Source organism: Selaginella moellendorffii, unplaced genomic scaffold, assembly GCF_000143415.4.
Source record: "Selaginella moellendorffii unplaced genomic scaffold, v1.0 SELMOscaffold_68, whole genome shotgun sequence".
Lineage (NCBI taxonomy): Eukaryota > Viridiplantae > Streptophyta > Lycopodiopsida > Selaginellales > Selaginellaceae > Selaginella > Selaginella moellendorffii.
In genome coordinates this window covers 815,206-841,096 of record NW_003314329.1, presented here as the reverse complement: position 1 = coordinate 841,096, position 25,891 = coordinate 815,206, and the positions used below count along the sequence as shown (strand labels likewise).

At 49.5% G+C, this 25,891-nt stretch overlaps 11 protein-coding genes and 1 pseudogene across 16 annotated transcripts; 7 read left to right on the top strand and 5 right to left on the bottom strand.

The window, feature by feature from the left end:
* Window positions 1-1,997: 1,997 nt before the first annotated feature.
* LOC9653155 (protein OPAQUE10) lies at window positions 1,998-4,089 on the top strand. 3 transcript variants are annotated; one of them, XM_024659477.1, is made up of 9 exons: window positions 1,998-2,252; window positions 2,337-2,428; window positions 2,505-2,655; window positions 2,711-2,842; window positions 2,899-3,024; window positions 3,087-3,173; window positions 3,207-3,416; window positions 3,493-3,620; window positions 3,679-3,905. In XM_024659477.1, the coding sequence occupies exons 1-9, from the start codon at window positions 2,181-2,183 to the stop codon at window positions 3,836-3,838; spliced, it is 1,158 nt and encodes a 385-aa protein (XP_024515245.1). In that variant the 5' UTR covers window positions 1,998-2,180; the 3' UTR covers window positions 3,839-3,905. The 3 variants fall into 3 exon arrangements, with proteins under 3 accessions (XP_024515245.1, XP_002985575.1, XP_024515244.1); XM_002985529.2 differs by adding an exon at window positions 3,910-4,089 and having other exon boundaries at window positions 1,999-2,252; window positions 3,087-3,416; window positions 3,679-3,860; XM_024659476.1 differs by having other exon boundaries at window positions 1,999-2,252; window positions 3,087-3,416; window positions 3,679-3,986.
* LOC9653370 (probable histone H2A variant 1) lies at window positions 3,849-4,610 on the bottom strand. The gene is made up of 2 exons (XM_002985463.2): window positions 4,469-4,610; window positions 3,849-4,382 (listed from the first exon to the last, which is right to left on the bottom strand). The coding sequence occupies exons 1-2, from the start codon at window positions 4,574-4,576 to the stop codon at window positions 4,083-4,085; spliced, it is 408 nt and encodes a 135-aa protein (XP_002985509.1). The 5' UTR covers window positions 4,577-4,610; the 3' UTR covers window positions 3,849-4,082.
* A 3-nt stretch (window positions 4,611-4,613) lies between these two features.
* LOC9653369 (1-acylglycerol-3-phosphate O-acyltransferase) lies at window positions 4,614-6,632 on the top strand. Its single transcript, XM_002985528.2, has 8 exons — window positions 4,614-4,921; window positions 4,985-5,274; window positions 5,529-5,647; window positions 5,689-5,837; window positions 5,904-6,013; window positions 6,078-6,177; window positions 6,234-6,357; window positions 6,427-6,632. The coding sequence occupies exons 1-8, from the start codon at window positions 4,758-4,760 to the stop codon at window positions 6,568-6,570; spliced, it is 1,200 nt and encodes a 399-aa protein (XP_002985574.2). The 5' UTR covers window positions 4,614-4,757; the 3' UTR covers window positions 6,571-6,632.
* Window positions 6,594-10,346, bottom strand: LOC112340640 (protein BREAST CANCER SUSCEPTIBILITY 2 homolog B-like). Its single transcript, XM_024659473.1, has 17 exons — window positions 9,605-10,346; window positions 9,294-9,531; window positions 9,091-9,242; window positions 8,915-9,034; window positions 8,702-8,860; window positions 8,562-8,643; window positions 8,464-8,514; window positions 8,333-8,408; window positions 8,153-8,264; window positions 8,028-8,099; window positions 7,785-7,977; window positions 7,555-7,731; window positions 7,376-7,509; window positions 7,260-7,322; window positions 7,021-7,207; window positions 6,784-6,951; window positions 6,594-6,732 (listed from the first exon to the last, which is right to left on the bottom strand). Exons 1-17 carry the CDS (start codon window positions 10,330-10,332, stop codon window positions 6,679-6,681), a joined length of 2,766 nt encoding a protein of 921 aa, XP_024515241.1. The 5' UTR covers window positions 10,333-10,346; the 3' UTR covers window positions 6,594-6,678.
* LOC9653154 (xyloglucan endotransglucosylase/hydrolase protein A) lies at window positions 10,313-11,541 on the top strand. 2 transcript variants are annotated; one of them, XM_002985527.2, is made up of 4 exons: window positions 10,313-10,670; window positions 10,718-10,911; window positions 10,968-11,368; window positions 11,416-11,541. In XM_002985527.2, the coding sequence occupies exons 1-3, from the start codon at window positions 10,323-10,325 to the stop codon at window positions 11,323-11,325; spliced, it is 900 nt and encodes a 299-aa protein (XP_002985573.2). In that variant the 5' UTR covers window positions 10,313-10,322; the 3' UTR covers window positions 11,326-11,368; window positions 11,416-11,541. The 2 variants fall into 2 exon arrangements, with proteins under 2 accessions (XP_002985573.2, XP_024515248.1); XM_024659480.1 differs by lacking the exon at window positions 11,416-11,541 and having other exon boundaries at window positions 10,718-10,906; window positions 10,968-11,272.
* Window positions 11,421-12,980, bottom strand: LOC9653153 (late embryogenesis abundant protein At3g53040). 3 transcript variants are annotated; one of them, XM_024659478.1, is made up of 4 exons: window positions 12,635-12,980; window positions 12,462-12,541; window positions 12,378-12,407; window positions 11,421-12,325 (listed from the first exon to the last, which is right to left on the bottom strand). In XM_024659478.1, exons 1-4 carry the CDS (start codon window positions 12,853-12,855, stop codon window positions 11,541-11,543), a joined length of 1,116 nt encoding a protein of 371 aa, XP_024515246.1. In that variant the 5' UTR covers window positions 12,856-12,980; the 3' UTR covers window positions 11,421-11,540. The 3 variants fall into 3 exon arrangements, with proteins under 3 accessions (XP_024515246.1, XP_002985508.1, XP_024515247.1); XM_002985462.2 differs by having other exon boundaries at window positions 12,378-12,541; XM_024659479.1 differs by lacking the exon at window positions 12,378-12,407.
* LOC9653368 (putative ABC1 protein At2g40090) lies at window positions 12,946-15,514 on the bottom strand. The gene is made up of 12 exons (XM_024659474.1): window positions 15,242-15,514; window positions 15,032-15,186; window positions 14,855-14,980; window positions 14,692-14,787; window positions 14,515-14,615; window positions 14,371-14,407; window positions 14,096-14,314; window positions 13,936-14,044; window positions 13,791-13,885; window positions 13,562-13,738; window positions 13,392-13,505; window positions 12,946-13,334 (listed from the first exon to the last, which is right to left on the bottom strand). The coding sequence occupies exons 1-12, from the start codon at window positions 15,495-15,497 to the stop codon at window positions 13,110-13,112; spliced, it is 1,710 nt and encodes a 569-aa protein (XP_024515242.1). The 5' UTR covers window positions 15,498-15,514; the 3' UTR covers window positions 12,946-13,109.
* Window positions 15,515-15,683: 169 nt separating this feature from the next.
* Window positions 15,684-16,640, top strand: LOC112340614 (ankyrin repeat protein SKIP35-like). Its single transcript, XM_024659385.1, has 2 exons — window positions 15,684-16,321; window positions 16,373-16,640. The coding sequence occupies exons 1-2, from the start codon at window positions 15,714-15,716 to the stop codon at window positions 16,389-16,391; spliced, it is 627 nt and encodes a 208-aa protein (XP_024515153.1). The 5' UTR covers window positions 15,684-15,713; the 3' UTR covers window positions 16,392-16,640.
* LOC9653367 (ankyrin repeat protein SKIP35) lies at window positions 16,427-18,017 on the top strand. The gene is made up of 3 exons (XM_024659444.1): window positions 16,427-16,437; window positions 16,608-17,055; window positions 17,134-18,017. Exons 1-3 carry the CDS (start codon window positions 16,427-16,429, stop codon window positions 17,953-17,955), a joined length of 1,281 nt encoding a protein of 426 aa, XP_024515212.1. The 3' UTR covers window positions 17,956-18,017.
* Window positions 18,018-18,167: 150 nt separating this feature from the next.
* LOC112340633 (zinc finger CCCH domain-containing protein 31-like) lies at window positions 18,168-19,224 on the top strand. Its single transcript, XM_024659443.1, has 3 exons — window positions 18,168-18,265; window positions 18,319-18,417; window positions 18,636-19,224. The coding sequence occupies exons 1-3, from the start codon at window positions 18,168-18,170 to the stop codon at window positions 19,222-19,224; spliced, it is 786 nt and encodes a 261-aa protein (XP_024515211.1).
* A 591-nt stretch (window positions 19,225-19,815) lies between these two features.
* On the top strand, window positions 19,816-21,105 carry LOC9653152 (type III polyketide synthase A). Its single transcript, XM_002985525.2, has 2 exons — window positions 19,816-20,041; window positions 20,114-21,105. The coding sequence occupies exons 1-2, from the start codon at window positions 19,828-19,830 to the stop codon at window positions 21,103-21,105; spliced, it is 1,206 nt and encodes a 401-aa protein (XP_002985571.2). The 5' UTR covers window positions 19,816-19,827.
* A 982-nt stretch (window positions 21,106-22,087) lies between these two features.
* Window positions 22,088-25,517, bottom strand: LOC9653366 (annotated as a pseudogene).
* Window positions 25,518-25,891: the final 374 nt, after the last annotated feature.

Below are 25,891 nucleotides of genomic sequence, written 5' to 3'. Positions count from 1 at the left end.
GGCCCCCTCTCACCGAAGTTGTTCGCAATCTATATGGATGTGCTAGAGACTATGTTGCAGAGCAAGGTCCCTACGCTGTACCAACTCTCAGACATGTATCTCTATGTACATGTATATGCTGAACAGCACGACTGTAAGTCAACTTAGATGTGCCGAGTGAATTCAGGGCATGGAAGTAAACCTTGCCAAAGCCCAAATCATGGGTTTTGTTAGACCTGCAGATATAGCATGCTTCTACCAGGGAGATCAGCTCACCATAGTGGACACTGGGTATGTAATACATAGGACCCATCCGTGGAAAGTAGGCATAGCTGACTGAATTGCAGCTGCTTGTTGCATTGCAATCAGATTGCCATTTTGCTCAGGTCACAAGCTGGAGTGCAAAACACCAGTTCTTTCTAACCAAGTTACCACTATTATGCTGTGTTTGTGAGGTCACAACAATCCTGGGATGGCTAATCTTCGTGGGATCAGGTGGAGGACTTGCAAAATCAATTCTTTTAGATGGAGTTGCGCATGGAGAATGTCTCTAATCCAATAGTATTATTGAAGTTTGGTCTCTGGCCGTTGGAATTACACGCGTTATATATCAAAATGCAGTGATGTACAGCTCCATGTGTGCTATCGATGATTCGATAGGTTGATGTCAAAGCTGGACATTGGGGCTCAGTCTAGACCTCCGGCATACAAATGGCTGGATGATTGTTGTGAACTTGGTTGGGTGCCAAGTACGTCATAGGACCACAAGACATATCCAGAGCAGAGAAAACACACTTTTTTTGTTTGGTTTTTATTGGCGTGGTCTATAAAAAGTCAATGATGATTCTTAAGTTTTATCCATTCCTTTTTATTTAAATTTATTATTTTTGTATTTCTGAACCTTGTTCCTCATGATTAATAATTGGTTGACTATTATTAGTAATTTATCTTGATATGTTTAAATTATCATTCAATCTTTGTGAATATGAAGTTCATTTCAGCACTTTTTTTCTTTTTTAGTGTTGTTCAAGCCATGCGCTGGGAATTCTCTGACCAGCACAATGCTATAACACTAGCCGATGTCACTATGATTCTAGATGCAGTGATTGAAAATCTGAGCATTTTCGACGACAATACTTACTATGAGAGTGGGGGAGCTTATATTGATCAAATCATTGTGACAAATAACGTTGTGATCGACATCGTCATCTTGGCTTATCATACAGGCCCGAATCTGGATTTCTGCCATGTCAATCCAGGTAACACCATCAGAGTGAGAGGCTTTATTATCAAACTGATAATCCAAAACCTAGTAATGTATACAAGAGGTCAAATGCAAGCCTTTCTAGCTAGCAGCATGCTTGCAGTCTCCGAGATGTTTGGAGTCCAATATCGCATAGCACCAAATCAACAGATGGAAACACTTCACAACCAAACGAAGATTCTATTTGGAAGCGATCGAGGCGATTGCCAAGCAAAATTGACAACGCTGGACAACATCTTCTACAATGGTCTTCATCGAAATTTTGAGCTCCAGGCCCCGAATTTGATCTACACATTCAAGCTCCAGGATGATTGTAGCTTGTCTTTGAATGAGGCAAACCGGGGGCAAGTTTGGACGAATGGAGTGTGTGGGAGAGGAGGAGTCGATTGCTATCTCACAGTCGAACTTAATGGGAACATGGTCGTCAAAGAGACCCCAAGTCAGGCTGTTATATGGTCGCTAGATAAGTTCTGTGATGGACCATGCTATGCATTTGTGACTATGCAAAGAGATAGAAATGTGGTGCTTTATCATGTGTTTAAGTCCAGCCCAGGTAACCTTTATGCTGCTTGGGCCACGAACACTCTGAAAATTTTTTAAAATAAAAGACGGCACAAAAGAACGAAGATTTTCATTTAAAAGGTGCTTAGCTCGTGATCGATCCTATAATCTAGCTTGCGATGGGATTCGCTATGGAAGATTAGCCATTGCTATATCTGTCATTAATTTCCTCTTGCCAAAATAAACCCCTCGCCCTCGCGAATATTGTGTGGTTCTACCTAGTTTGGGACGATGGCATGGGCCGGGCCACAATCCAAACAGCCACATTGTACGGTCACTGTCAGGGGGAGGGAAGAAGAGGCGAAGAAGACGAACAAGTGAGAGCTATGAGATTTTGGATTTAGGGCTCCCGGAGATAAGAGGAGGGAGGAGGGCAATGGCGCAGCAGGGAGGCGCTGGCGAAATGTCGCCAGTCCAGTTCCGGGAGCTGGACGACGAATTCATGCAGGTAGATTCTCGACATTGTCGCTCGAGTCGATCGATTGAATGCCCCGAGTGAAATATTTCCATGGATTGGCTTTGGCTCTCGCAGAAGCAAGCGAAGGTATGGCTAGAAGCTCTTTTGGAGGAACGATATGGTGGAGATCGGAGCTTGGCGGATTTGCTCGCCGATGGAGACATACTGTGAGTCAATCTGAAAATCCGAAATGGAAGAACGTGTCTCCTCCCAGAAATTTATTTATTTTTTGCCTCTCTCCAGGTTTCGAGTTTCCAAGCTGTTCAAGGATCTTATACGAAGCAGCTCTGGAGGGGATGCCGCATTTCCAAGGCGGCCTTCCTCGGAGCTACCATCAAACGATGCAAAGGGTGGACGATATCTCCCATACTCTCACGTTGATTCATTCCTCAAGGCAAGCAATTTTTGTTTCTCGAGCTAGATATATGTTCCCACTTGCGTTTGCGCAGATTTGCAAGAGAATAGGCCTGCCCGATGTCGATCTCTTCACTCCCCCGGATGTTGTGGAGAAGAAGGATATCAGAAGGGTCTGCTTTTGCATTCGAGCTCTCTCCAAAAAGGCTCGCGCTCAAAGTCTGCCGGTGAGAAGAAGAAAAGAAAACTGGAAGAAAGCTAAGCGTGTGGTGTGATGTTTCAGGTTCCAGATTTTGATAAGGTAGCTCACGCAGGTCCCATGCCACCGACGGACAAAGTTGGAGGTATCCGAGAGCATTTGCAACAAGCAGCGGTGGCGAGCTCCTCTCCAGACTACAAGTCTCCACGGGTACGAGATTTCTGTTCACCTTCCTTGCTACAATAAAAACGAAAAGACTGCTTGCTGTGCAGACTTCTCAGCCGATTGGCAAAGTTCTATCGTCTCCGAGTCTCGCCGGCTCGGCCTTTATGGAAACGCCACCCTCGATCAAGCAGCAGGAAAGCGGGACTCCCGTAGAGCTCCAGCAGCAGGAAAGCGGGACTCCTGTAAAATTCGAGGACGAAACCGCATCTTCAGAGCTTCAAGATGAGGAGGATAAGCAGTCGACCTCAGTATTGTCATCGCAAGTGGACGAAACTGAGGATGACGAAGGTGATAACAATCCCGAGCTTGTGGACGAGGAGAGATGTGGTGATCGCGCGCCGCCGCAAGTCGAGGATCAACAATGCTGCTCCGTCCAGGTATGTACTCTAGAAAAACTATTCCCAGGTGGAAAGAGGTTTCTTAAAATCTCTCTTTTTGTCTCTTTCATCACAGGCAAAAGAGAAAGAGCCGCCGAGTTCCGTGCAGCGAAATGGAAGTACTGGGTTTGTTCTTCCTTTGGTGATTGGAGCAGTGGCACTGGTCGTGAGTGTTCTGGCAGTGGTAGCAGTCAAGCGGCCGAGGTACCAAAAACTTTCTAGTTTTCGCGACTCTTTCTCTAAGTTTGCTGTTCTTGGCCAGGAAAACTCGCGGCTACTATGTCGTCAAAGAGGGTGATACTCTGGCCAAAATCTCCCGGACCTGTGGAACTGGGCGATGGACGGAGCTCGTGGACAAGAATCCGGGCCTGGCATCAAACCCGGATCTCATTTACCCCACTGACAGACTCAAGCTAGCGTAGAAACATCATCGACGAAAGAGAAGTCAGTCCTTTTCATTCTTTCAAGCTTAAATCTGTGTTTGTTTTTCCAGTGTGATTCATCCTAGAACCCGAAAAACTAGAGCTGGAGTGGATCGATCGATCGACCACCAATACAGGAATAAGAACCGAGAGAGGAAAAAAGAAAAGGAAAAGGGAAGAACAGTATGAATGAGCTGTGGGTGTCAAACTTCACCTCGTGTGTTCTTCGCTAAACTTCTTTCTTTCACTCCTTTTTGGGCGTCTTGTTGATGAGCGACTTGTGGATGTGAGGAATGACTCCTCCTCCCGCGATGGTGCCTTTGATTAGCGCGTCCAGCTCCTCGTCTCCACGAATCGCGAGCTGGAGATGCCTGGGAGTGATGCGCTTCACCTTGAGATCTTTGCTCGCATTCCCAGCCAGCTCCAGCACCTCGGCCGTGAGGTACTCTAGAATCGCTGCCGAGTAGACCGCCGCTGTCGCTCCCACTCTCCCGTTGGCCGCCACGCGCGTCTTGAGCATACGATGGATCCTCCCCACTGGGAACTGCGAAGAACACAGCCAAGCGCGTGTGAGAGAAAGAAATCGATCGAAATTTTGGACTCGCGGCACAGATTTCGATCATTACACACCTGGAGACCGGCCTTGGAAGATCGAGACATGGGCTTCTTCTTGGAATCCTTGAGATCGAGCGCCGACTTGGCCGATAGCAGCCCCTTGGCGCCTTTCCCTCCCACCATTGTGTCTTCTTTCCACAAACCCTAACCTTCCATTGCTCTAACGCGCTGGTTTAAATACCAGTCGTGTTCTTCAAAGAAAGCACGGAGGAAAGAAGGGCGAGGTTTCTTGGAGAGGAAACGATCGACGCGGCGCCGCCTCATCGCGCTCTCAAATGCCGCCAGCGCCATCGCGCCGCCGGTGATGGGATTGCGGAGAATGGCGGACAAGGTGAATCCAGCGTCTTCCTCGGCCGCCGCCGCGGAGGCGAGCAGGGATCGGCTGTGGTTCGCGAGCTGGATGCGATGGATCCCGACCTCGCGCAGCGACATCATCCAATCCGAGCAGCGCCTCCTCACGCTCGTCAAGTAAGATCGAAGAATCTCTGGAAATCTCTCCCTCTCCCTCTGATCGGATATTTCGATCCACAGGACGCCCTATGTCCAAGAACAGGTGAATATCGGCTCGGGGCCGCCGGGATCCAAGGTGCGCTGGTTTCGATCCGCTAGCAACCAGCCGCGATTCATCAACACGGTCACGTTTGAGAACAAGAATGCCGCGAGCGCGCCGACGCTGGTCATGGTGCACGGCTATGCCGCCTCGCAGGGTTTCTTCTTCCGGAATTTCGATGCTCTGGCAGCGCATTTCAGGATCATAGCCATCGATCAGCTCGGGTGGGGAGCTTCCAGCCGGCCGGATTTCACTTGCACCAGCACCGAAGGTATGGCTTGGAATCTGGATGGAGAGGGAGTGATTGAGAGATGAGAATTTCCTGGCTAGCTCTGGCTTTCCCACGTAGAGTTTTCTACTTAGATGGAATGTTTCTCACAAACCAGCACGGAAGGTATGGATTGGAGTGAGTGATAGATGAGAATCTCCTGGCTAGCTCTGGTTTTCCCACGTAGCTACTTAGTTGTGACTTTTCACTTGGATGGATTTTTTCTTGCGCTGATGCGTGGTTCTTTTTGTAACTAGAGACGGAGGCTTGGTTCATCGATTCCTTTGAGGAGTGGCGCAAGGCCAAGAACCTCGACAAATTCATTCTCTTAGGACACTCGTTTGGAGGCTATGTTGCCGCTCGATATGCTCTCAAAGTAAGTTAAGTGGTGGTAATTTCGATTTCTCGTATGACCAGCATCCAGAGCACGTCCAGCATCTCATTCTCGTGGGTCCAGCGGGGTTTTCCCCTGAGTCCGATCGCTTCATACAGTTCCGATCAACATGGAAAGGAGCTGTGGCAAACTTTTTCTGGGATTCCAATTTGACTCCTCAAGCGATAATACGGTAAGGTCTTTTCTCGCTTGTTTGTAGCCATCGCAAGCTTATGTCTTGCACTCTTGCACTGGACAGGAGTCTTGGCCCATGGGGTCCCAATTTGGTCCGCAGATACACCGGTGCGCGTTTTGGTACCTATGCATCCGGAAACATTCTAAATGGGCAAGAATCGACACTACTTTCAGGTCCGAATAACTCTCTCGGTGTTTTTCCTCGAAGATCTTGCAATAGCTCATTCTTGTTTCGCAGATTACATCTATCACACACTGGCAGGGAGAGCAAGCGGCGAGCTGTGCTTGAAATATATATTCAAGTTTGGAGCGTTTGCAAGATCCCCGCTCCAAGAAAGGTGTGGGTTGTTTACTCGAAAAGATCCAAGGCTGATGTTCTCTTGGTTCCTCCCAGTGCTCCCCACTGGAAAGTTCCCACCTCGTTTATCTATGGCGTGGACGACTGGATGGACTACAAAGGCGGGATAGAAGCCAGCAAGCGAATGAAAGTGCCAAGCGAAGTCATCCGCGTGAGAAAGGTAAGCTTGACAAACTTGTGATTTCGCGATCACATCCGCTTGAGACGTTGTGGTGTGATTTGCGCGCAGGGAGGACACTTTGTTTTCTTGGACAATGCCGTCGCGTTCCATGCGGCTGTGTTGTATAGCTGCAGGAAGCATCTTCCGGAGACCACGGAAAAGGAGGCCAAGGACGATGGAGATTTCTTTCCAGCGTTCTCGTCTTTCGACTAGAAAGTAAAAAAATGCGAAGCATGTAAACTATACATATCTATACAAGAAAAACTCTCACAAAAGGATATAGTTTCGCTGTAAAGGAGAAAGAAAACGAATATCTTGTTTCTACGTTCCATCCGAAAGGATTTGCAAGACTCGGTGCCGCAAACACTCGATCGCCTGTGAAAAGAAGAGAGCTGTGCTCGATTTCGAGAAAGGAAGCTTGGTTACCTGAGGCGAGGTGTTTGCCCAGCGCGAAACCAATCCAGCAGGCTTGGACAAGTGGTGATACCCGCTCGAGCTGAGCTTGGACGAGTAAATCGTGAGATTTGTGGCCTCCGCAACCCACATTTGGTTCCTCTCGTCCGGGTGTTGCTTCACGAGGTTGCAAAATCCAACCTGGTTGACAATTTGACAACCCAGAATCACACAGGACTCACAAACAAGGGAATGAACTTAAAAGCCTACCACTGTGTTGGAGTAGGCGGACTCGAACTGTAAGAACGAGTCCGCTGAGGCCGAGAAGTCGATGGCCAGTAATGCTGCTTCGCCCTCTTGCATTGAGCCGTCCGATACAAACACCCATTGCCTCAAGCGATCGCCGCTCTTGTAAACTTCACCCACAAATATGACTAGAGCAGCAGCGTCGAATTCACTGCAATCCAACGCAAACTCGTCAAATGGAAAACAAAGAGAAGCGTGTGTACCTGTAGGCTCGAACTTCCACTAGACTCGAGAGCTGTAATCCTTGACGAGGAGTGAACTCGAATCTGGAAAGACTATCCAGCGTCAGGAAAGACAAAGCGAAAGAAGCATTACATACGTAAACCCTTTGGAGGATATTTTTCGCCACCTTGACGACTTGTTGGCGCTTAGGAGACGATTCCCCGCTCGGGATTGCGGTGCCGGCTTCAAATTCGAAACCACGTAAGCAGCTCCTTCTACCAATTCCCTGGTCTACAAACAAAGATTAAACAATCAATAGTGAAAGAATGCACATACCAGAGTATCGCTTGGGTTCCAAATCATGATGGAACCATTTGAGTTCGCGACGTCAATAAAGTTAGATTGGAGTCCAGTGACGCCAATTTTCAGAAATGGAGTAACATCCCTGGAATGAAGGTTAGCATGTTCAAGAGCTTTCTGCACATGTTTCTCCACAGCAGCCTGGCTCGAACACTACAAGAAGCGAGCTTAGAGAACAAGGCATGCATTAAAGCTTACGAGCCTACCAGTTTCCTCGCTTGATAAGCCGAAAGAGCCGCGTGATCCTCGCTTGTCATGTCCGCCATCACCACTTCAGGATCAGAAGCACCCTCCAGAAGCTGGTACAACTTTGCTCCTTCATGAAACCTTTCATCTTCGTTGAAAGCCTCAGCGTCACTTTGGAAATTAGCCATCACGTCTTCTGCAATATTTGCTCTTCTGCAAAATCTAGAGTCAGCAATAGAAAGAATGCATCTACATGTTCCAACCTTTGCTCGAAGTTCATCTGCGCGGCGTTCTCTGCTCTTGTAGTTCTGACTACAAACATCCCGTCTTTCAGCCTGTGCCAAATTAAAAAGAAAATCAATATACGAACAAAGAGCATTATGCTTACTTTTCTTTATAAAGAAGCGGATATATCCGCGTAATAGCTATGCAAGTTGAAGAAACAATTCCGCCGTCAGCTTTGATACATCTAAACGCCAATGGTAGAGGACGCTGCCTGCCTGGAATTGCCAAGGCTTGCGCTTGGTCAACATAACCAGCAACAAAGGAAATCAGTCAAAGAACTTACGAGCTCCCAACGGATCTGCCCAGTGTGCTCTGTAAGTACCATTGATGTGCACAGCCAAATAGGCGACGCTAAAAGCCTGAAGAGAAAGATAAAACAAGCAGTTAATAGAAGAGAAAAAAGAAACACCACACCTCGAGAGGGGGAAGACCACCAATTGCGCCGGTTAGCGAAGCGCCAGATATCTGAAAAGAGGTGGCACTCAAGAATTTGAGGTGCTTAAGCCGGTTACCTGCAATTTTTGTCCAACGAAAACCTTTCCTGCTTTCAGCTGTTTCGATAGAGGTGCGTCCAATGCAGCATTCAGGCAATACCTGGATCAAGAGCTGAAATATGAGGTTAGATGGCACTATTACCTACATGTTCTCTTACCATCCGTCAGTAACTTCCACTAGACAGCTTTCATTTCTTTCTTCACCCGTCTTCCGCACGGCTGAAATGCACAGAATCATCGTGTGTGCCGCCGAAGCATCTCTTTCACAAATTTTCCTTAAGACTGATCGGTGTCCATTTTCGATTTCCTTCACATACCTGTGACAAACACACGGTCGCTAGAGGTTTAAGTGCAGAACAAACACCACATACCGGTACTTCAACTCGCGAAGGACGTTACGTAAGCAAAGAAATCCTCGGGCTTTTCGAGGATATGAACGTTGTTGCGATGCGAGTTTCCAAACGATCCATCTATAGTGATTTTCCACCCATCTAGCAAGAACACGAGCTAATTTTTGCACGAAGAATCAAAATCATAAAAAGCTTACTCGTTGGTTGCCAAATGCGGTTTCGCACCGCCTTCCAAAAGCATGTTTCGAAGCTCAGAGGCACCAGCCTTCCCGCACAGCAGTTTCATCTTGTAATCCCTGGCAGTATCCGATGTCATGCATAGGATCTCCTTTGGTACAAACACCAAGTGCTTTACAGGATGAAAAGTTCGTCAGTCTTGTTATGACAGCGTTCGACATACCTTGTCAACTTGATGAGGCGGGTGCTGAAAATATTCCCGCAACTTCACTCGAGGTGGCAACCGGAATCCTTTCTCACGACCAATTGCATTCAGCTCAATGGCCATCCGATTCGCAGGAGCACGGGGCTTGTTTCCATCAATCTCACTCAAAGGCAAAAGCGTGCGCGTGTCCGTGGAGCTTCCATCTTTCGGCAGCTGGAAACGCTTGACGGATGCCAAAGCCATTGGAGAAGTAAATCTATATCCAAGAACAAAAGAATTCTTCAACGAAACAACAGAGAGAAAGAAAAACAAAAAGAGAGAAAACCCACCGACGTCGCGGCTGCTTGAATGGTGGCACTGAAGCAGGCAACCTTGAGAGACCTCCACGAAAGCCTGGAGTGGAAAATCCTTTGAGCTTTGATGCATCGTCTCGATTGCTCTCTGCGCCACCAAGTAGCGACCTTGCCTTGTTGAGCGCCGTGGAAGAGATTGGAACACTCTTTCCATTAGCTGTCTGGAACAAAGCGTTTGCTCCTCCCCCTGGCGATGAAAATCCCAATGCTGGTTCTTCCACATTCGATCTCTTCTTGCTCGGAGTGGCAGCATCTTCGTTGCTGAGTAGGGCCAATGCTCTCTTCATCGCGGCGCCAGATACCTGGACCGATTTCCCTGTTCCAGTTTGGAACAGCGATGCCTGCGGCGCCGCCGAGATCGTGGCACGCATGCCGCTGGTACCCCTCTCAAGAACATCGATATTTCGATCAAGCTCATCCTCGCCGCGAGCTCGAGAAATCACAGCTGGAGGGCTGGCATCGGCGAGCTCGCGGTCGAAATCCTCCTTCGCTCGACGATCTTGAGCTTGGCGAGCCAAACCTGGAACGCTGAAATCCCCGAGCTCGTTTTCTTGCCGTGAATCGAGCACCCAGGCGCTGCTGGCGCGGATCGTCCCGCAAGGATCCAGAGAATGGCCGCGCAGTCGCCAGGAGGGAATCCTCCCCTCCATCGATCCGCGCTTCCAAAACCTAGGGCTCTTTCTCTCACCACAAAATGGCGGCATTTCTTCACAGGAGAAAGAAGAAGAAGGTCATGGTAGCTCTTATCGTCGCCGCCATAGCCATTCTAGTGATCGGTGGCAGTGTAGGCGCGGCTAGGCGCGCAAGATCCTCCTCGTCCTCCTCGTCTTCCTCCTCGGCGTCTTCCTTCTCTGGCAACTACGATATTACCTGGGCGCCGGATCACGTCGACGTGATCGGCCATGGCCAGGAGGTCGATCTGAGGCTCGATCGCGACTCCGGCGCTGGATTTGGATCCAAGGACAGGTTCTTGTTTGGGCAGCTGGGCCTCCAGATCAAGCTCGTACCCTACGATTCGTCCGGCACGATCGTGGCTTACATGGTAAGAGATTTTCACCATGGCGATCGATCCTCTCTTCGTTGTGGCAGCTCTCCTCGCTCACGGACGATCGCGACGAGTTGGATTTCGAGTTCTTGGGGAATTCCACTGGCCAGTCCTACACACTCCAGACGAATCTCTTCGTGAGCGGCAAGGGAAAGCGCGAGCAGCGATTCAAGCTCTGGTTTGATCCCACTGCCGACTTCCATTTCTACTCGTTCGTCTGGAATCCTTTCCAAGTAATGTAAGTTGTGAGAGTTCTTGAAGTGAGTTCTTTGATCGAATGCTAGCTCTTTCCAGATTCATGGTGGACGACATTCCAGTCCGGGTCTTCAAGAACACCACGGATCCATACCCGAGCACGAAACCCATGGGAATCTACACGAACATCTGGGGCTCCTCCTCCGTGGACTGGGATCACGCTCCATTCGTAGCGTTCTACCGAGGATTTACCATCGACGCTTGCCAATACTGCGAGACTTCTCCAGATGATTGTCACGCCAAGATCACCGACACTAACAGCCAAAGGTGGTGGAGCTCACTCAAATGGAATGATCAGCTCCAAGGAAATCTCTCATTCGTCCGGCGCAACTATATGATCGACGACTACTGTAGCGCGTACGAATCGCCACCTCTCGAGTGTACGACAAACTCGTAACTTGGATCATCGCTATGATCCAAGCTTTTTCCACGAATCCAAGGTAAGCACCGACACTCTAGCTCTGATACTAACACCTGGATTGCACAGCGCGATCAATCTTACACGAAAGCTTTTATCTGACTGAATGGAGTACTAGTAGACAAACGAGCAAGCACAAAAAGTGATATCAACCAGATCGAGCTCGAACGAGAGAATGGTACGTAGTTCTTGTTCTACAGCTCGTCGCGCGAAGCTCTCAACTTCTCGCCCAACTCGCCCGTGGCCTTGGACGCGGCCTCCTTGGCGGACTCGTATTGAGATTTTGCCTTCTCGCTACCACTCTTGCTCGCAGCCTCGGACTTCTCATTCACAGCCTGCTTCGCAGCATCCACTTTCTCCTGAGCTTTCTTCGCAGCGTCACTTCCCTGCTCTGTGGTCTTCTTGGTGGATTCACTCGCTTGATCCTTGGCCTTCTTGGCCGATTCACTCGCTTGATCCTTGGCCTTCTTGGCGGACTCACTCGCTTGATCTTTGGCATTCTTGGTGGTCTCACTCGCTTGATCTTTGGCTTCCTTGGCTTTCTTGGTGACCTCGCTCCCCTGTTCTTTGGCCGATCCAGTGAGCCCCTCGGCCTTCTCCTTCGCGTAATTGGCTCCACTGCCGATCGAGTCTTTGGCGCTCTTGAGCTTCTCACTCGCCTCGCTGCTTGCTCGCTCGGTCACCTCCTTGATCTTCTCGCCAGTCTCGCTGGTCTTCTCCTTGGCAGCCTTTGCGGCATCCTCGGCCTGCTTCTGAGCGGCATCCTTGGCATCCGCCACTTTCTCTTGGGCTTGCCCGGCAGTGCTCCCAGCCTTGTGCTTTGCCTCGGCTGCCACGCGCTGGGCCTCGCTCGAGAGATCTTCAAACTTTCCACTGGCGCTTCTGGCGGCTTCTTTCGCAGTGCCTTGGGCTTTCTCACTCCCACTCTTGACAGTCTCCTTGGTTTTCTCCTGGGCTTTGTTCGCGTTTTGCTTTCCTCCTGCATGGAATGGATCACGCTGGGCGTTAGAAAGAAAAAGCAATCTTAGAACCTGAGACTGTCTGCGTGATCTTCTCTTTCACTGCATGCAGATGCTCGCTGGCTTTGTGAAGAACATCGTTTACAATGTTCTTACCTTCTTCGAAAGGCTCGGACACCTTGCGAGCTAAATCGTCTGCCACATTCTTCATGGCTTCGTTCTGCTCGGCGGCCTCCCTGAAGATCAAACCGAGCACACGGATCAATCATCTTGAATCAATAGAAACCAAAGCTACGATCGGAATATCGAAATATTTCAAAGAAACTTACTTCGATCCAGTCTCGGCGAAGGAATGAACCTTCTCGCGCGCCCAATCCGTCCACGTTCGCCCCTCGTCGGCGGCCTCCTCCACCTTCTTTTGCTGCTTGTTCTTGACATCGTTCACGCCCTCCCACGCCTTGTCGCTCGTTTCTTTGGCGGTGCCCAGCGCCTGCGCCACGACCGCCGCCAATGCCAGCAGCAGCAGCAACACAATCCCGATCCTCTCCATCTCCTATCGATAGATCAAACCTGTGAATCTCTCCTCTCTCTCACACACTCCTCTCGATCAGACCCTCGCCAATGCTCGAATCACAAGTCCTTCCAAGATTATTTTCATCCTTCCTTCCATCGAATAAAAACCACCAGGGCCGAGCCCTGCATGTAGACACGTGGCGGGCGGTGGACGCCCCAGGTAGCGCTGCCACGCGTCACACCGCAGGGTCAACAACCTTGACAAGTGTAGCCTTCCGGGCACAGTGCTAATTATCCTTGCTGGATAACCAACGGCCTGGATGCGTTCATCTTTTCCCATGCAAGAGCCACCCATGCAATCACTTGGAGGCTCAAGAGCCGCAGCTCCACTTCCAGCCTTTGGACTAAAACACTGACGTACGACCAAAAATTCGATCCTCCTTCGCGCAGCTGGAGTCTCGCTAGTGCTCGAGAGGATTCCCTCCCGACAATCACGTAAGTGTTCACTGGAGCTCCCTGGATTTCAATCGAAAACTTATCAGTCTCATCACGCTCTAGCGAATTCAATCATACCAGTGCTCTATCCACAGTTCGCAAGCAATCGTTCGTCTTGAGTAGCATCAACACAACTCGAGGAAGCCTTCGCAGGAGCTCCGAGAGCTCCATGACGTATTGCGAGGCGTACATCTGCAAGTATTTCATACAAGTTAAGGCATTGAGCTTGAAGAGTGAAAACATCCTACCTGAATCTCTTCGCGTCCCTCCTCCGATGGTGGGACGTTTAAGTGATCTATAGAGCTCTCGACCACACGACTCCACGGCCGCATTGTGAGTACTCCAGCAAAAAGTACGTACAAATCTCCAGCTCCCAGTCCTAAGCTGTGCTCTTTGATCTTCTGAGCATCAGCAAAAACAAGAGCCTGCGAGACAAAATATCATCGTAAGTTTTGACTTCAAATGAAGCTTCCGAACCTTCCAAAGTCCAGCGTAGTGTGCTCGTATAGATGGTTCGAGCGTTTTGTACATTCCATGATCCAGCAAAACAAGCTGAGGTCGTTTCCTCTGTCCTACACCGCATTAAATTTTATAAGAAACTCTTAGAGATGTTCTAGCTTACCAAGTATACCACCTCCGCTCGGGGCTACTCTAACGAGTAAATTAGCAGCATGGGGATCGCAATGCACAAAGCCATGGCGAAAAATCATGTGTGCAAATGCCTCGCTTATCTAACAAAGCACCATATGAATAAGTTTACCAAAAGCAAGTCCGAATCCTACCAGTTTAGCAACATCGTTGGGCCGGAGATCAAGGTTCTTGATTCCCTCCACCGACGTGACTTTGATTCCGTCGATAAACTCCATTGTTAACAGCTTAGAGGTACTCAGCTCCAAGTGAACTTCGGGAACAGAGATAAATGGCACAATACGCGGCGAGAGTTTTTTAAAATTGTCCATGCACATTCTGGCATTCTCAATTTCATTGTTGAAGTCGAGTTCCTGCATTCAGCGTAAGTTTCCAGCCAAAAATGTCGAAAAACTTTGTAGGCTTTTACCTTTGGAAGACTTTCCTTCACCTCGTCCAAGAGCCACCTGAAGTACCAAAAACTCTGTTAGATCAAGGTGTAAACGTAAAAGCGGAATGATTCCGAGGTAGAAATGCAAAATGCAGAAATGCAGCGCTCGAGAGGCTGAAGTACCGGTAATCAAAAGATGGAAACAACCAGTAAACCAAATTAACAACAAAACCAACTGTAGCTGTATCTGCAGCTGCTGAGTCCGTGAGATGCATGTGTTGCACCTGTGACGAGAAAGTGAAACAGGAAAAAAAAAAGGAAAATAAATGTCTCTGCTTGCTCCACAGTATCCAAGCATACCTTGACCGCAACTTTCTTCCCGTCGTGTGTTTTAGCCACATGAACTTGAGCCAGAGAAGCACTTGCAAATGGCTCAGGATCAAACTCCACGAAAACCTGTGATCCAAAGGAAAAAAAAAAGAAAAGAAATCGACTGAAAGGCAAGGAAAAAACACGTATTTACCTCGTGAGGGAGACGACCAAGTTCCGACTTGAAAACATCGCACACCCGTTCATACGAAGAAACGGGACACTTATCAAGCAGAGAATCTTGCATCACTTTGACGTACTCGGGAGGAATAAGATACTCCTGAAACGCAAGATAAAATCGTATCACGCAAAAGACCCAGAAAAAACTCACCAATTGCCCCAAGTGCTGCCCAAGCTTGATGTAAATTCCACCGTTCTTGAAACAAAGAGCTTGGAGTCGATTGGCACATCTTAAGTGAACTTCATGCTTGGCGAGAGTCTTCTCTAAGCTGCCCTCTTCAAGTCCCCACAGAGAGTACTTATAATCTACTCAAACGAGCAATTCAACACTGAAGGAACTTAGAACACTGATAATTCGCACCTGCGACAATGGCCGAGGCTGTAGCCACATCCCGAGCAAGACGAAGAGGCACAGTCCACAGCAATTTCAGGCGGCGCTGCCGATCGCCATCGCCAGTGAGCGCCCAAGCCAGCGCCAGCGTCCCGATCCCTCCCAAGCTCGCAGACCCTACTTTGATCCATTTGCTCCTGGCGCCGGCGTCCGAGGACGAGAACGATGCTCCTTTCCGCGAGCGCAGCAAGACCAGAGGCTCAATCGCCTTGCGCGCCCACCGCATCGGAAGGAGGAGCCCTAAATTGGTCTCATCCAATTTAAAGGAGAGACTTAAAATATTTAAAGGTAAATGGTATTTATTATTCCTATAACTTTTTTAACGGCAAATCTGCTGAAGGGTTTTGTTGACGTGGCCAACGGTCAGGCTTTCTAGGGTTCTTGGGCTAGGGCTTGTGGGGGGAAAGCGAGGGCGCCGCGCGTGGGAAGCAATGTGGATCCCATGAGGCGATGGATTTGCATGAAGGCCACCAGTATTTGCCAGCAGGATGTGTTGCCATTGCCCGGATTCTTGCTTCTTGGAAGCGCGATTCGATCCAGGAGGCAGCAGGAGCGCAATCGGCAGCAGCAAGAACAGCAGCAATCTAGGGCGAGTAGCAGCGGTATGATGGGTGAGAATCACACGACGAGTAGCAGCGGCGGTGGCAGGAGAGTGGGGGGATTATCGCGAGGTGAGGGCTTTCGATTCGAATCGCCAAAGAGATTATCGTCTAGGGGCAAGAAGAGCGAGGAAGCTGACGCGACGGAGCTGGGCCGGCGATTCCAAAACGCGGTCAGCTGCCATGACTGGGAGATCGCCGAGAGCTTCATCCCTTTGGCGGATCCACAGCGCCTCAACGATGGTTTGTGCGTAGCGCTCGACTCTTTGTGGTTCTTGAGCACCGAGGACGAGCTCTCCGGCGCAATGCGGCTGATCGAGAAGCTCATCCACGCCGGCGCCGACGATTTCACGCGAGCAACGCTGCGTACTTCCTTCTTGGTTTCGTGCGTCTCGGCTTGTAGAAGCCGGACTATGTCTCTCTCGGACACGGTGACCGTCATGGCTCAAAGGTACACACGTTTCCTTGACGATCTTCCTTTTCTTTTCTTCGAGACGAGCAGGACGAGTGTCAGTGTATAGCATTTTTCTTCTTGGGTTTCCTAGGTGACGAGTCCATGACTGAAGCGTCCATCCATCAAATTTTCCTGGAGATAAGTTTTCCCGATCGACTGGTATCTTCGAAAGGCTCGGTGATCGTCGTCACTGGTATCTTCCTGGATCAATCTATTTGTCAAGGACACCGGAAGAAAGCCCAGTTCTAGCAGCACTGACAGATCAACTCTGAGTTAAACACAGGCTACACGATAGACTAAAGGAAAGTAACGAGAACGAAGACATGAAAGCTGACGCTGCTGCCAAGGTGCAAAGATTCACAGACTGGGCGCTCAAGTGCATTGGCTCTCACTCGAGAGGCAAAGGGAAGTTCAGTCGAGGGGAAGGCAGCCGCGGTCTCCAGAGCTCCATCGTCGAGTCGAGGATGCAGCTCATGGCTTTCAAGAGGTTTCTAGAGCTGGCCGGGAACAAGCTGACTGTGAAGGATATCACGGAAGCTTTCGACGCTGCGTGCTTTCCACTCACGCTCTTCTCCAACGCGATTGATCCGGGGTGGGCGACGGGGATTGCCGCGACTGCCATGCAGGGACTCTTGGGAATCCTCGTGGAGGCGGGTGCTGATAATGTCAACCAGTGCTTCCTCGAGGCCTCGCGATTTGGAAGCACCGAGCTCGTTCGAATTCTTCTACAGGCAAGCGCGATCTTCTCTCTTTTCGTCTTTAGTTCTTTGACCGATCGTGCCTACTTAACTCGTGTTTTTCTCTCGCAGATCGCTCGAAGAAGCAATGTCGAGTTGGACGTAGACTTGGCTCTGGGATTCGCTGCTCACTACTGCAAGATCAACACCATGGAATGCCTGGTGGAAGACGGCGGAGCCGACGCATTCCTGGGACCCCTGATGAGAGCTGCGGAGAGAGGTTCGATGCAAGTGGTGCTGTGGTTTGTGGAGCGCGGTTGCAAGGACATGGAACTCTGCCTGGCTCTCACAGCGGCGGCGGCAAGCTGCCGCCTCGAGGTGGCGGACTACCTCCTCGCTCGAGTTCCCAGATACGTCTTGCAAACTCTCAGCGTGGAGATCATCAAAGCCGCGGGAGAACGAAGCAGCGGGTCACTGGGAGGCATCGCGTTCCTGCTCCAGTCGGATTTCTTGAGCAATCCAGAGGCGACTTACAGGCTCGCAGACACGATCTCGCGCTCCGAGGACGAGGCCATCACTCCGGAGCTGCGGAGCTTCTTGCAAGAACAGTGGTCCGAGGCAGCGTTTGCGAGGGGGCGGAGGCTGGGCGAGGCGCACCACTTGAATGTGATGAGAGTTCTCAAGAAGGGGAACTCGGCGCTTCATCTGGACGAGCTCCCGCTCCAGCTCCAGGTGATCATCGCTTACATTCCGCTCTACAAGGAATGCGTCGCCGCCAAGGGGGTGATCTTGTCGCAGCTGCTGCGAGGCCAATTGTTTGATGCGGCGCTGCGATTGAGCGCCGGGACGCTCCCGGGGACTGAGGACATGCTCCTCAAATCCAACAAGCAGACGCTCCTCTCCATCGTCCAGTCGCGCTTCCCCACCTTCTTGCTGTGGAAGCAAGAACCCTAACTTTTGAATTAGAAAAGATGCGAAGGAGATTCCTCCAGCCATCGGTGGCGATTTTCTCAGCCCATCAACGGTGACGATTAGCATCTAGCTTTTGAACGGTAGAGATTTGTCTTTTCGAAATGATATGCAAGGCGGGCATATTCTAGGGTTCTAGACAGCTTCTCGTGCTGCTTGCTTGATCAGGCTAAGGCGCGGGCGCGCGATCGATCGCAATGTCGAGTTATTTCTCTGTCCAGCCGGTTCCCGACGTTCCGGTGGTTCCACCGTTCTCCAGCACGGAGATTCAAGCTTGTTTCTCGGATTTCATCCGGTAACGTAGAAATGCTTGTGATTTTCGGTGCCAATCCGCTCTTTCCGATGCAGGGAGCACGAATTTCCTACCCCGAGGCAGCCGCATCAGCCGCAGCATCCAGGATCGTCGTCTGCGCAAGGTCTCAGCGGTTCGCTCAATATCCCGCCAGGGTAATCTCCGCGTTTCCTATCGATCGATCGATGCGATATTTCTAATCGATGCAGTGATTCCGGCCGCTATCTCGATCCGCTGCTTCTCCACTCCTTGTCGACACCTCCGCAGCCTTATCAGCCCTGGGTTTGCTACGATCATTTCTTCAGGTAAAGTCTATTTCTTCCAGCAGTGCCGATCGATCTATGAGAATCCATGTGGTTTTCTTTGTATGCAGTCAGTCGGGGTGTCCCAATCCAAGGAGCTGCCAGCATCTTCATGTCTTGCGCCAGATAGAACCATCGGCTCGGAGGGAAAACATCGCCAGTGATTTCTACGCTTTCGATGGTGCTGTGAGGCCCGGCGGTGATACGAGGATGGTCTGCCGCTACTGTCCGAAGGACCTGGCTCCTTGCCCTTTCGCTCACCCGCAGTACTACACAGAGCTCTACACTTCGGCGGAAACTCTCCGGCTGAACATCTACAGATCTGTAACCGGGGCAGTGATCGGCAGAGGTGGCGAGAATGTCGATTTCATACGACGCTTGACAAACGTCGAGGTGGGAATCTATGCGGACGAGGAGGAAGCTGAGAAGAGCATCGTGGTCGTCCTCGGGTCTTGGCCGCAGATTGAGCGGGCTAGGCAGCTCCTGGACTACCTCTTGCGGTGCTGCCGGAATGCCATCCAGGACGTGGGATTTGGCTGCTACAAAGAAAGGCTGTGTGTCGACTACTTCCATGGTACGTGCCGCTTTGGAAATTCCTGCCACTTTGCTCACGGTAAGAGGGAGCAGCGGAAACCTCCTCGTCCTCCTCGTCCTTCCTGATCATGCGTCTGGTGCTGATTTTGTCTGTACAGTGAGCGCGCGTGTGAGAGTCTAAAGTTCTCGTTCGGTCTTTCGTCTGATCTGCCTGGGTCTTGTCTTCCTGGTTTGATTTTGTGACGTCTTCTCCTGGAAGTCAAAACCTGTGATACCTTGTACACTTCCATTCTTTCTTTTCGCTTTTGTTTTAGTTTTCTTCTAGTTTCGTTTTCCGCGGTTCTCAAAGTCGTCGTTAAAGTCTTGCCGAGATCTCTCCCGTCCTTGAGGAAGTGGTACATCCTGTCATCCAAGAACTATGCTGGGTCTAGACTGACACGACATGCGCATTTTTGTGCACGCGTGTTTGGTGAGATGCCAGCTTAAATCTATTTTTCCCATGCCAAAGGTCGAGCGTGTTTTGAAAATGTTTGAAGTGGGTGGAATAAGGTTGGTGCTTGCGCTTCATGCTGCCTGCCTCCCGGACCTGCCCAGGCCCGACGGAGCAGATCGGGCACCCGATCGAGCTTTACGACATATAAATACTTTTTGCCCGGCCTGAGCAAAGAGAGTGTCAGCTTTCCAAGCTTTTTGCATCTCGGCACAACAGACGTAGAGCTCTACACTCCCATGGCAACAGCTGCTGAGAACGCCATGTCTAATGGAAGCAGCAGCGGTGTCAAGCGGAAGAACTTGAGAGCTGCTCGTCCGGGGAAGGCGACGCTCCTTGCCTTTGGAAAGGCCTTGCCAGATACAGTGGTGAAGCAGGAGTACCTGGTGGATGGCTACTTCCGGGACACCAAAGTGGAGAACGCAGCACTCAAGGAGAAGCTCCAAAGGCTCTGTGAGTATACTTATTCGAATTCTTTGTCTCCGGAACCTCTGGGACTGACCGATGATGTTTTTAATTCTCCAGGCAAGACTACGACAGTCAAGACTCGATACGTGGTCATGTCCAAGGAGATCCTGGAAAACCATCCCGAGTTCTACACCCCAGGGACCCCGAGCATCCGACAGAGGCTGGAAATCGCTGGTGAGGCCGTGACAAAGATGGGAGTGGCTGCTGCGACCCAGGCTCTGGCCGAGTGGGGGAGGCCCATCTCCGACATCACTCACCTCGTCTACGTCTCCTCGAGCGAGGTCCGCTTCCCCGGCGGCGACCTCTACCTGTCAAAGCACCTCGGCCTCAGCAGCGACATCAGTCGAGTAATGCTCTACATGCTGGGGTGCTGCGGCGGCGCTGGCGGGCTCCGGGTGAGCAAGGACCTGGCGGAGAACAATCCAGGCAGCCGGATCCTCCTCGTCATCAGCGACACCACGCTCATCGGCTGGCGTCCTCCGAATCCACAGCGTCCCTACGACCTGGTGGGCGCGGCGCTGTTTGGCGACGGCGCCTCGGCGGTGGTGATCGGCGCCGACCCGCTACCATCGGAGAATCCGTGCTACGAGCTGGTGACCGCGAGCCAGTGCTTCGTCCCGGGCTCGGAGAAGACCATCGATGGCCGGCTGACCGAGGATGGGATCATCTTTAGCCTGGGGAGGGAGCTGCCCCAGATGATCGAGAGCGAGGTGGAGGGATTCATCCAGGGGCTGCTCAAGCGCTCGGGGCGAGTGGAGGCGGGCGGCGTGGACTATGATCGATTGTTCTGGGCGATCCATCCCGGCGGCCCGGCGATCCTCAACGCCTGCGAGAAGAAGCTCCAGCTGGCAGGGGACAAGCTCAAGTGTAGCCGGCAGGTGTTGTCGGACTATGGCAACATCAACGGCAGCACAATCATCTACGTGCTGGATTACATGCGACAGGTGAACGCCGCGGCCGACAAGCCGGATCCCGAGTGGGGGGTCATTCTTGCGTTCGGTCCTGGCGTTACCATGGAAGGGATGGTTGCTCGCAACCTGGTGGCGTGACTCCTTGCTTACTTCTAAATAGATTTTTCCAAGGGTGTAAGTAACCGCGAATGGGAAAAGAATATCCCCTCCTCCCGCCAAAATTTGGAAAACCAATGAATCTTTGCTTAGTGGGGACGTCGCAAGACCTTGGCAATATGTTTACAAAGAGCAAGGGGCCCTACACCTACATAGTGAGTTGCAAATCCTTCCAACGAGATCGTTCCGCAGCAGTTTTGTCTTTTTCCAGCTAGCCCCCATATAAGTGTAAGGCTTGGTTGGTTTATTTTCTGTACTAAAAGATGGATGCCGCCCAGCATTTAGATGCTAATGCTCGCATTGATGCAGATTTTGCGGGGGAGGTTGATTTGTCTTGCGATGAGGTACTGTCGGAAGTTCTAAGCGATGACGATTTCTATTTCTTGAGAGAATTATTTCTCGATCTCGGCTTTGAAGTGGAATTTGACAATGTCTCTGTGATAAATCCCAGCGATGAAGGTGAAACTAGTGTCAATACAGTCGAGTCTTAGAAATAATAACTGATTTTGATTATAATTAGAACCGATAAATAATAAACTTGAATATATTATATTTTTAACGCTATTCTATCTCTTGATTATCATGCATTTACCAATATGTGACAGTTTACAATGAAAAGTGATACCGTTTCGCAAAATCGAGAAGCATTAGAGATTCCTTTCGGTTTTTGGTGGTGCGTACACAGGGATGAATACCAGCAGTAGCAGCAGCAGTAGCTAGCGATCCTTGCTTTCTTTTGGTTATCTTCTTTCACCACTTCTTTACTCTTCTTCCACCTCCACCTCTCTTTTTGGAACTCTTTCACCCAAGAAAGATTGCGTTTGTAGTACTAGTAATGCTCGTCCAGCTGCTGTTCGTCACCTTCTGCAAGCTTTGCTCCTCGGCACTACCAGGACTCATGTCCTGGAGGCACTTAAGGTGGTAAGAGTGGCTGCAGAAAAGCGTTAACACTGCCACCCTCTGGCTAACCAGGGGCTCCGAGCATATGCAGCATGGCTTCTTGCTGGTAACCACCGCCTTCCTGTAAGAGTTGTGGCACTTCAGCTGTAAATTGTAGAAATTGGCTTGGATTACGAGTTTTAGTGCAAGGATCTCTATGTTTTGCTGATACACACACCTTGAGAATGTTATTGCAACCCTCCCTGAGTAATGCCTCCGTCTTGTAATCCATGATAACCTTTACAAGCCTGTCTCTCAAACTGCACAAAAGTTCAATGTCAATAGAGATTTCCCCTCGTCACAGTGAGATATTGTACCGTGGCACTGGCATGTCTTTGGGAATTCTGTTTATAACTTGCATGGAATGAATATTTCCCATGGTATGATCCAAAAGCGTGCCAATCTGCATTGCACACAAGCCATCAATATGAGAGGATCAACTTAGTAGTACCGACCATATCTGGATTGTGCAAGCTCTGGTTGATAAGCTCATTCCATAAATCATCATCACAAACTCCACTGCCTGCATTCAAGAAATCATTGTCAGTTCACATCTAAGAATAATTTCATCGCAAGAGCTTACATCATGTTTTTAAGGTCATTGATTATCAAAGTTAAAGCCTCTTTTGCATTTCCCATTTGACTCAATAAATAAACTTTTTCTTTGACAAGATTTAATCTTGTACAAACATCATATGCCTGTAAAAATATATTACATATTAAAAAACAAAATTAACAAGTTTATACCTTGTTAAGATTGTAATACTGACTGCTATTAAAAAAGGTGGCAACAATCGTGGTTCGAATTCAGCATATAACTGCACCTGCACATAAACTCAATAGTTTACAACCTTCCTGTAAAATAAATCTCAAAACCTGTAAGTCATGATATTTCTTTCCAGCGTTTGTGTCTTGTTCGAACATGTAAATAGTCGTGTAAAAGACACTGGCAGCTCTCTTTTTGAGGCAAGTTGTCTAAAGAAGAAACCACCTAATTCTTTCTCTTTGCTGAACGAGTAAGCCAATAGCTCTTTTTTCAAAAAAATAGAAATGCAACATGGATCAGAGGTTCCACATACAACTTAGATGTAGCTTACATTCCCATGAAGAGCATCATAAAGATGGTGCTCCTTGATAATATCAAAGACTGCGTGCTTTTGCAGCTGCAAAAATACGACTTAAAATTAGCAATGCTAGTGGATATACCTCGAGATATAGCTTTAGCACGTTATCAAGCTGTCCCTGAGAATGGTAAAGAATTGTAAGCGCCTTCATCCTTACTGTACCAGCTTACACTCTCTTCAAACAACAACAGTAGTTACCTCGAGTAAGAAAGGAGTTTTTCCACTGGCACTGCATTGTATCTCAGCGACAGATATAATTGTTGGTACAGAATAAATGTGTCGGGGCCAACTCCGAACCAGCACTAAGAACTGCTCATGATGCCCAGGATTTGCAAGCAACCGATTCAGGACAACCTTAAGACATTTAAAAATCCATGTTAGAGCTCACGCTGCACATTCGGAAGCTCACCCATATACAGTATTGCGAAGCTGCGGATTAACAACAGGTATAAATGGGACCGGAACGTGCAACTGTCTCAGTTGGTCGAAATGAGATACCTGTCTGCGTTTACTCGTCTGCCTCAGAACGTCTTCCGAAATAAAAACAGTAGCCTCACCTTTCCCAAGCCGAAACACTACCACGCAAGATCTTTGGACACATAGAAGCAGCAAGCACGTACTCCCTCCTCAGGATCAAGTGATCTAAGTATTGTGCACCAACCTGCACGAGCATGCATCAGTCATCGCCTTTTACCATGAAAAAGAACACATCTCGTCCAACAGCTTAACACGAGCATTTCCAGCTTCTACAGCTACTAGTGCTTTCTCGAGCCACCTGAGAAAAAAAATATATAATAAAGTAAAAAAAATCGCAAGCGAGGAATGTTGCTCTTACTTTTGATGCCTTTGTACCGTAGAAAACGTCGACAAGTCAGAGCGCCCATGCCTGAGAAGCCATTGAACATGATCGTCCGCATCCCTGCCAGGAAAGATTTTGCAGAAGAAATCAGCTGCCTGTACAAATAATTCTAGCCAACCTTCGTCGAGCAACAACCACGTCCTTTGGCGAGACTATGTAGTATAAGGGCTCGTCTCCAGCGGCCCACTGAACACCAGGGCAGCTACTTCCTACAAACGACAAGCAAATGAGTTTTCTTTATAACATCTTATCATACCAGAGAATGGAGCGTGAGCAAACTTGAATCCTTAGCCTTGTAGTGCTCACAACTATGCATAGAGAGCGCATCTCTTAGCACTTGTTCGTTTCTCCAGTTCAAGATGCATACTTCAGGCTGGTCTTAACACAGTTAGCATTTAAGGTTACGCACTGAAGAAATATAGACGAGCCATGTACCTGTTTCGGTGTACCCCGTTGTTTCCGTTTTGCTAGTAAGAATCATAAGAGATTCCGCACACGAAGCCAGGCCGCAGATGCCGTCATCAGTTTGCAAAACTGATACTATCTCGACGTACTTACGTACTTTGTCCCCAAGAGAAGGTTAAACCTTGCATTGAGGCCTCCAGGAAAGTCAGCTCCCCTGACTCTGAGGGCAGCAATCTTGATGCAACTTCCCCAGCCGATTAACAAATGCACATCATCCTGGAAAACAAAAACTATATGCTATAGGAGAGAAATATCATATAAGCACGAACCTTAACTAGATGGGGACGCAAGTACTCGGCGTCTGGAGTGTTCTTTGGCTTTTCAATGAAAGTAAGACGCTGCTGTGAGCCTGTATCAAACAGTTTTACACCCTTGTCATTCGCCCACGCGATAACGCTCGTTCTCCTCACGATAGCATGGATGGGACCCTCTCCCGAGTCCAAGTCCTGCGAAAACAGTGATCGTGACAAAACAGTGAAGAATGAAAAGAAAATGGAGATTAAGCTACCTGATAACCTTTGGAACCAAACCAGCCTTTGCTACTGTAGAGTATGAGACGTCCTGCCTGTCCCCCGCCAGCAAAACGCTTTGTTTTGCGGTAGTCTGGATCCAAAGCGACGGCCTTCATAGGCATGTCGTAGTGGAACTTCTCGTGACTGTCGGTATACAGGCTGCTCACCAGCACGGATCCATCATCGCTGCAGCTCCCCACGAATTCTCCAGCGCCATCGAAGCTCAGTTCACAGTGGCAGTGTGAGCAGCAAATTCCTTCACCTGGATGGAAAAAGTCCCCATTCCATTCCACTCCATCCAAAAAAACTGATAAGACACTCACCTGGTTTCCCTGGTAATCCAGCAAATGCACCTCTGCCGCCGTGCGTCCCTAGCGCGATCATCCGCCCGGCAACGATGATGCAGGAGGCCGTGTCGCTGGAGAGAAGAGAGGGAACGCTACCTCCCAGGCGCTGGTACTTCAGATGCGGCTCCTCCTCCTCGTCATCGATCGCCTCTTGCGCCGCGGCGGCTCGTCGTCATCGTATTCGTCGTTGGCATCGGGGCGCCCGACGTCCTCCAATCAATCAAACAGCAATTTATAGGCGAATAAAAAGGCTATTTCCTTAACCATGTCTTAGCCAAAAGAAGGGCACGGGCACTATGCATCTCTCCTATTTTCATTTTGAGGGAGCCAGATGTCCTTGGCAATCCAAACAAAAGAGGCGAACGACTTACTCGGGATCTCTTTTGGCTCTGGTTGTTGATCCTTTGTGGCCTTCTTATGTTCACAAATGGACAAAAAAATTGAAGTTTGAGTCTGAAAAACTAGATGTGTTTATGACTGTCCGGAGAGAGAAAAAAAGCATTCTTCAGCAGGGCCTGGGTC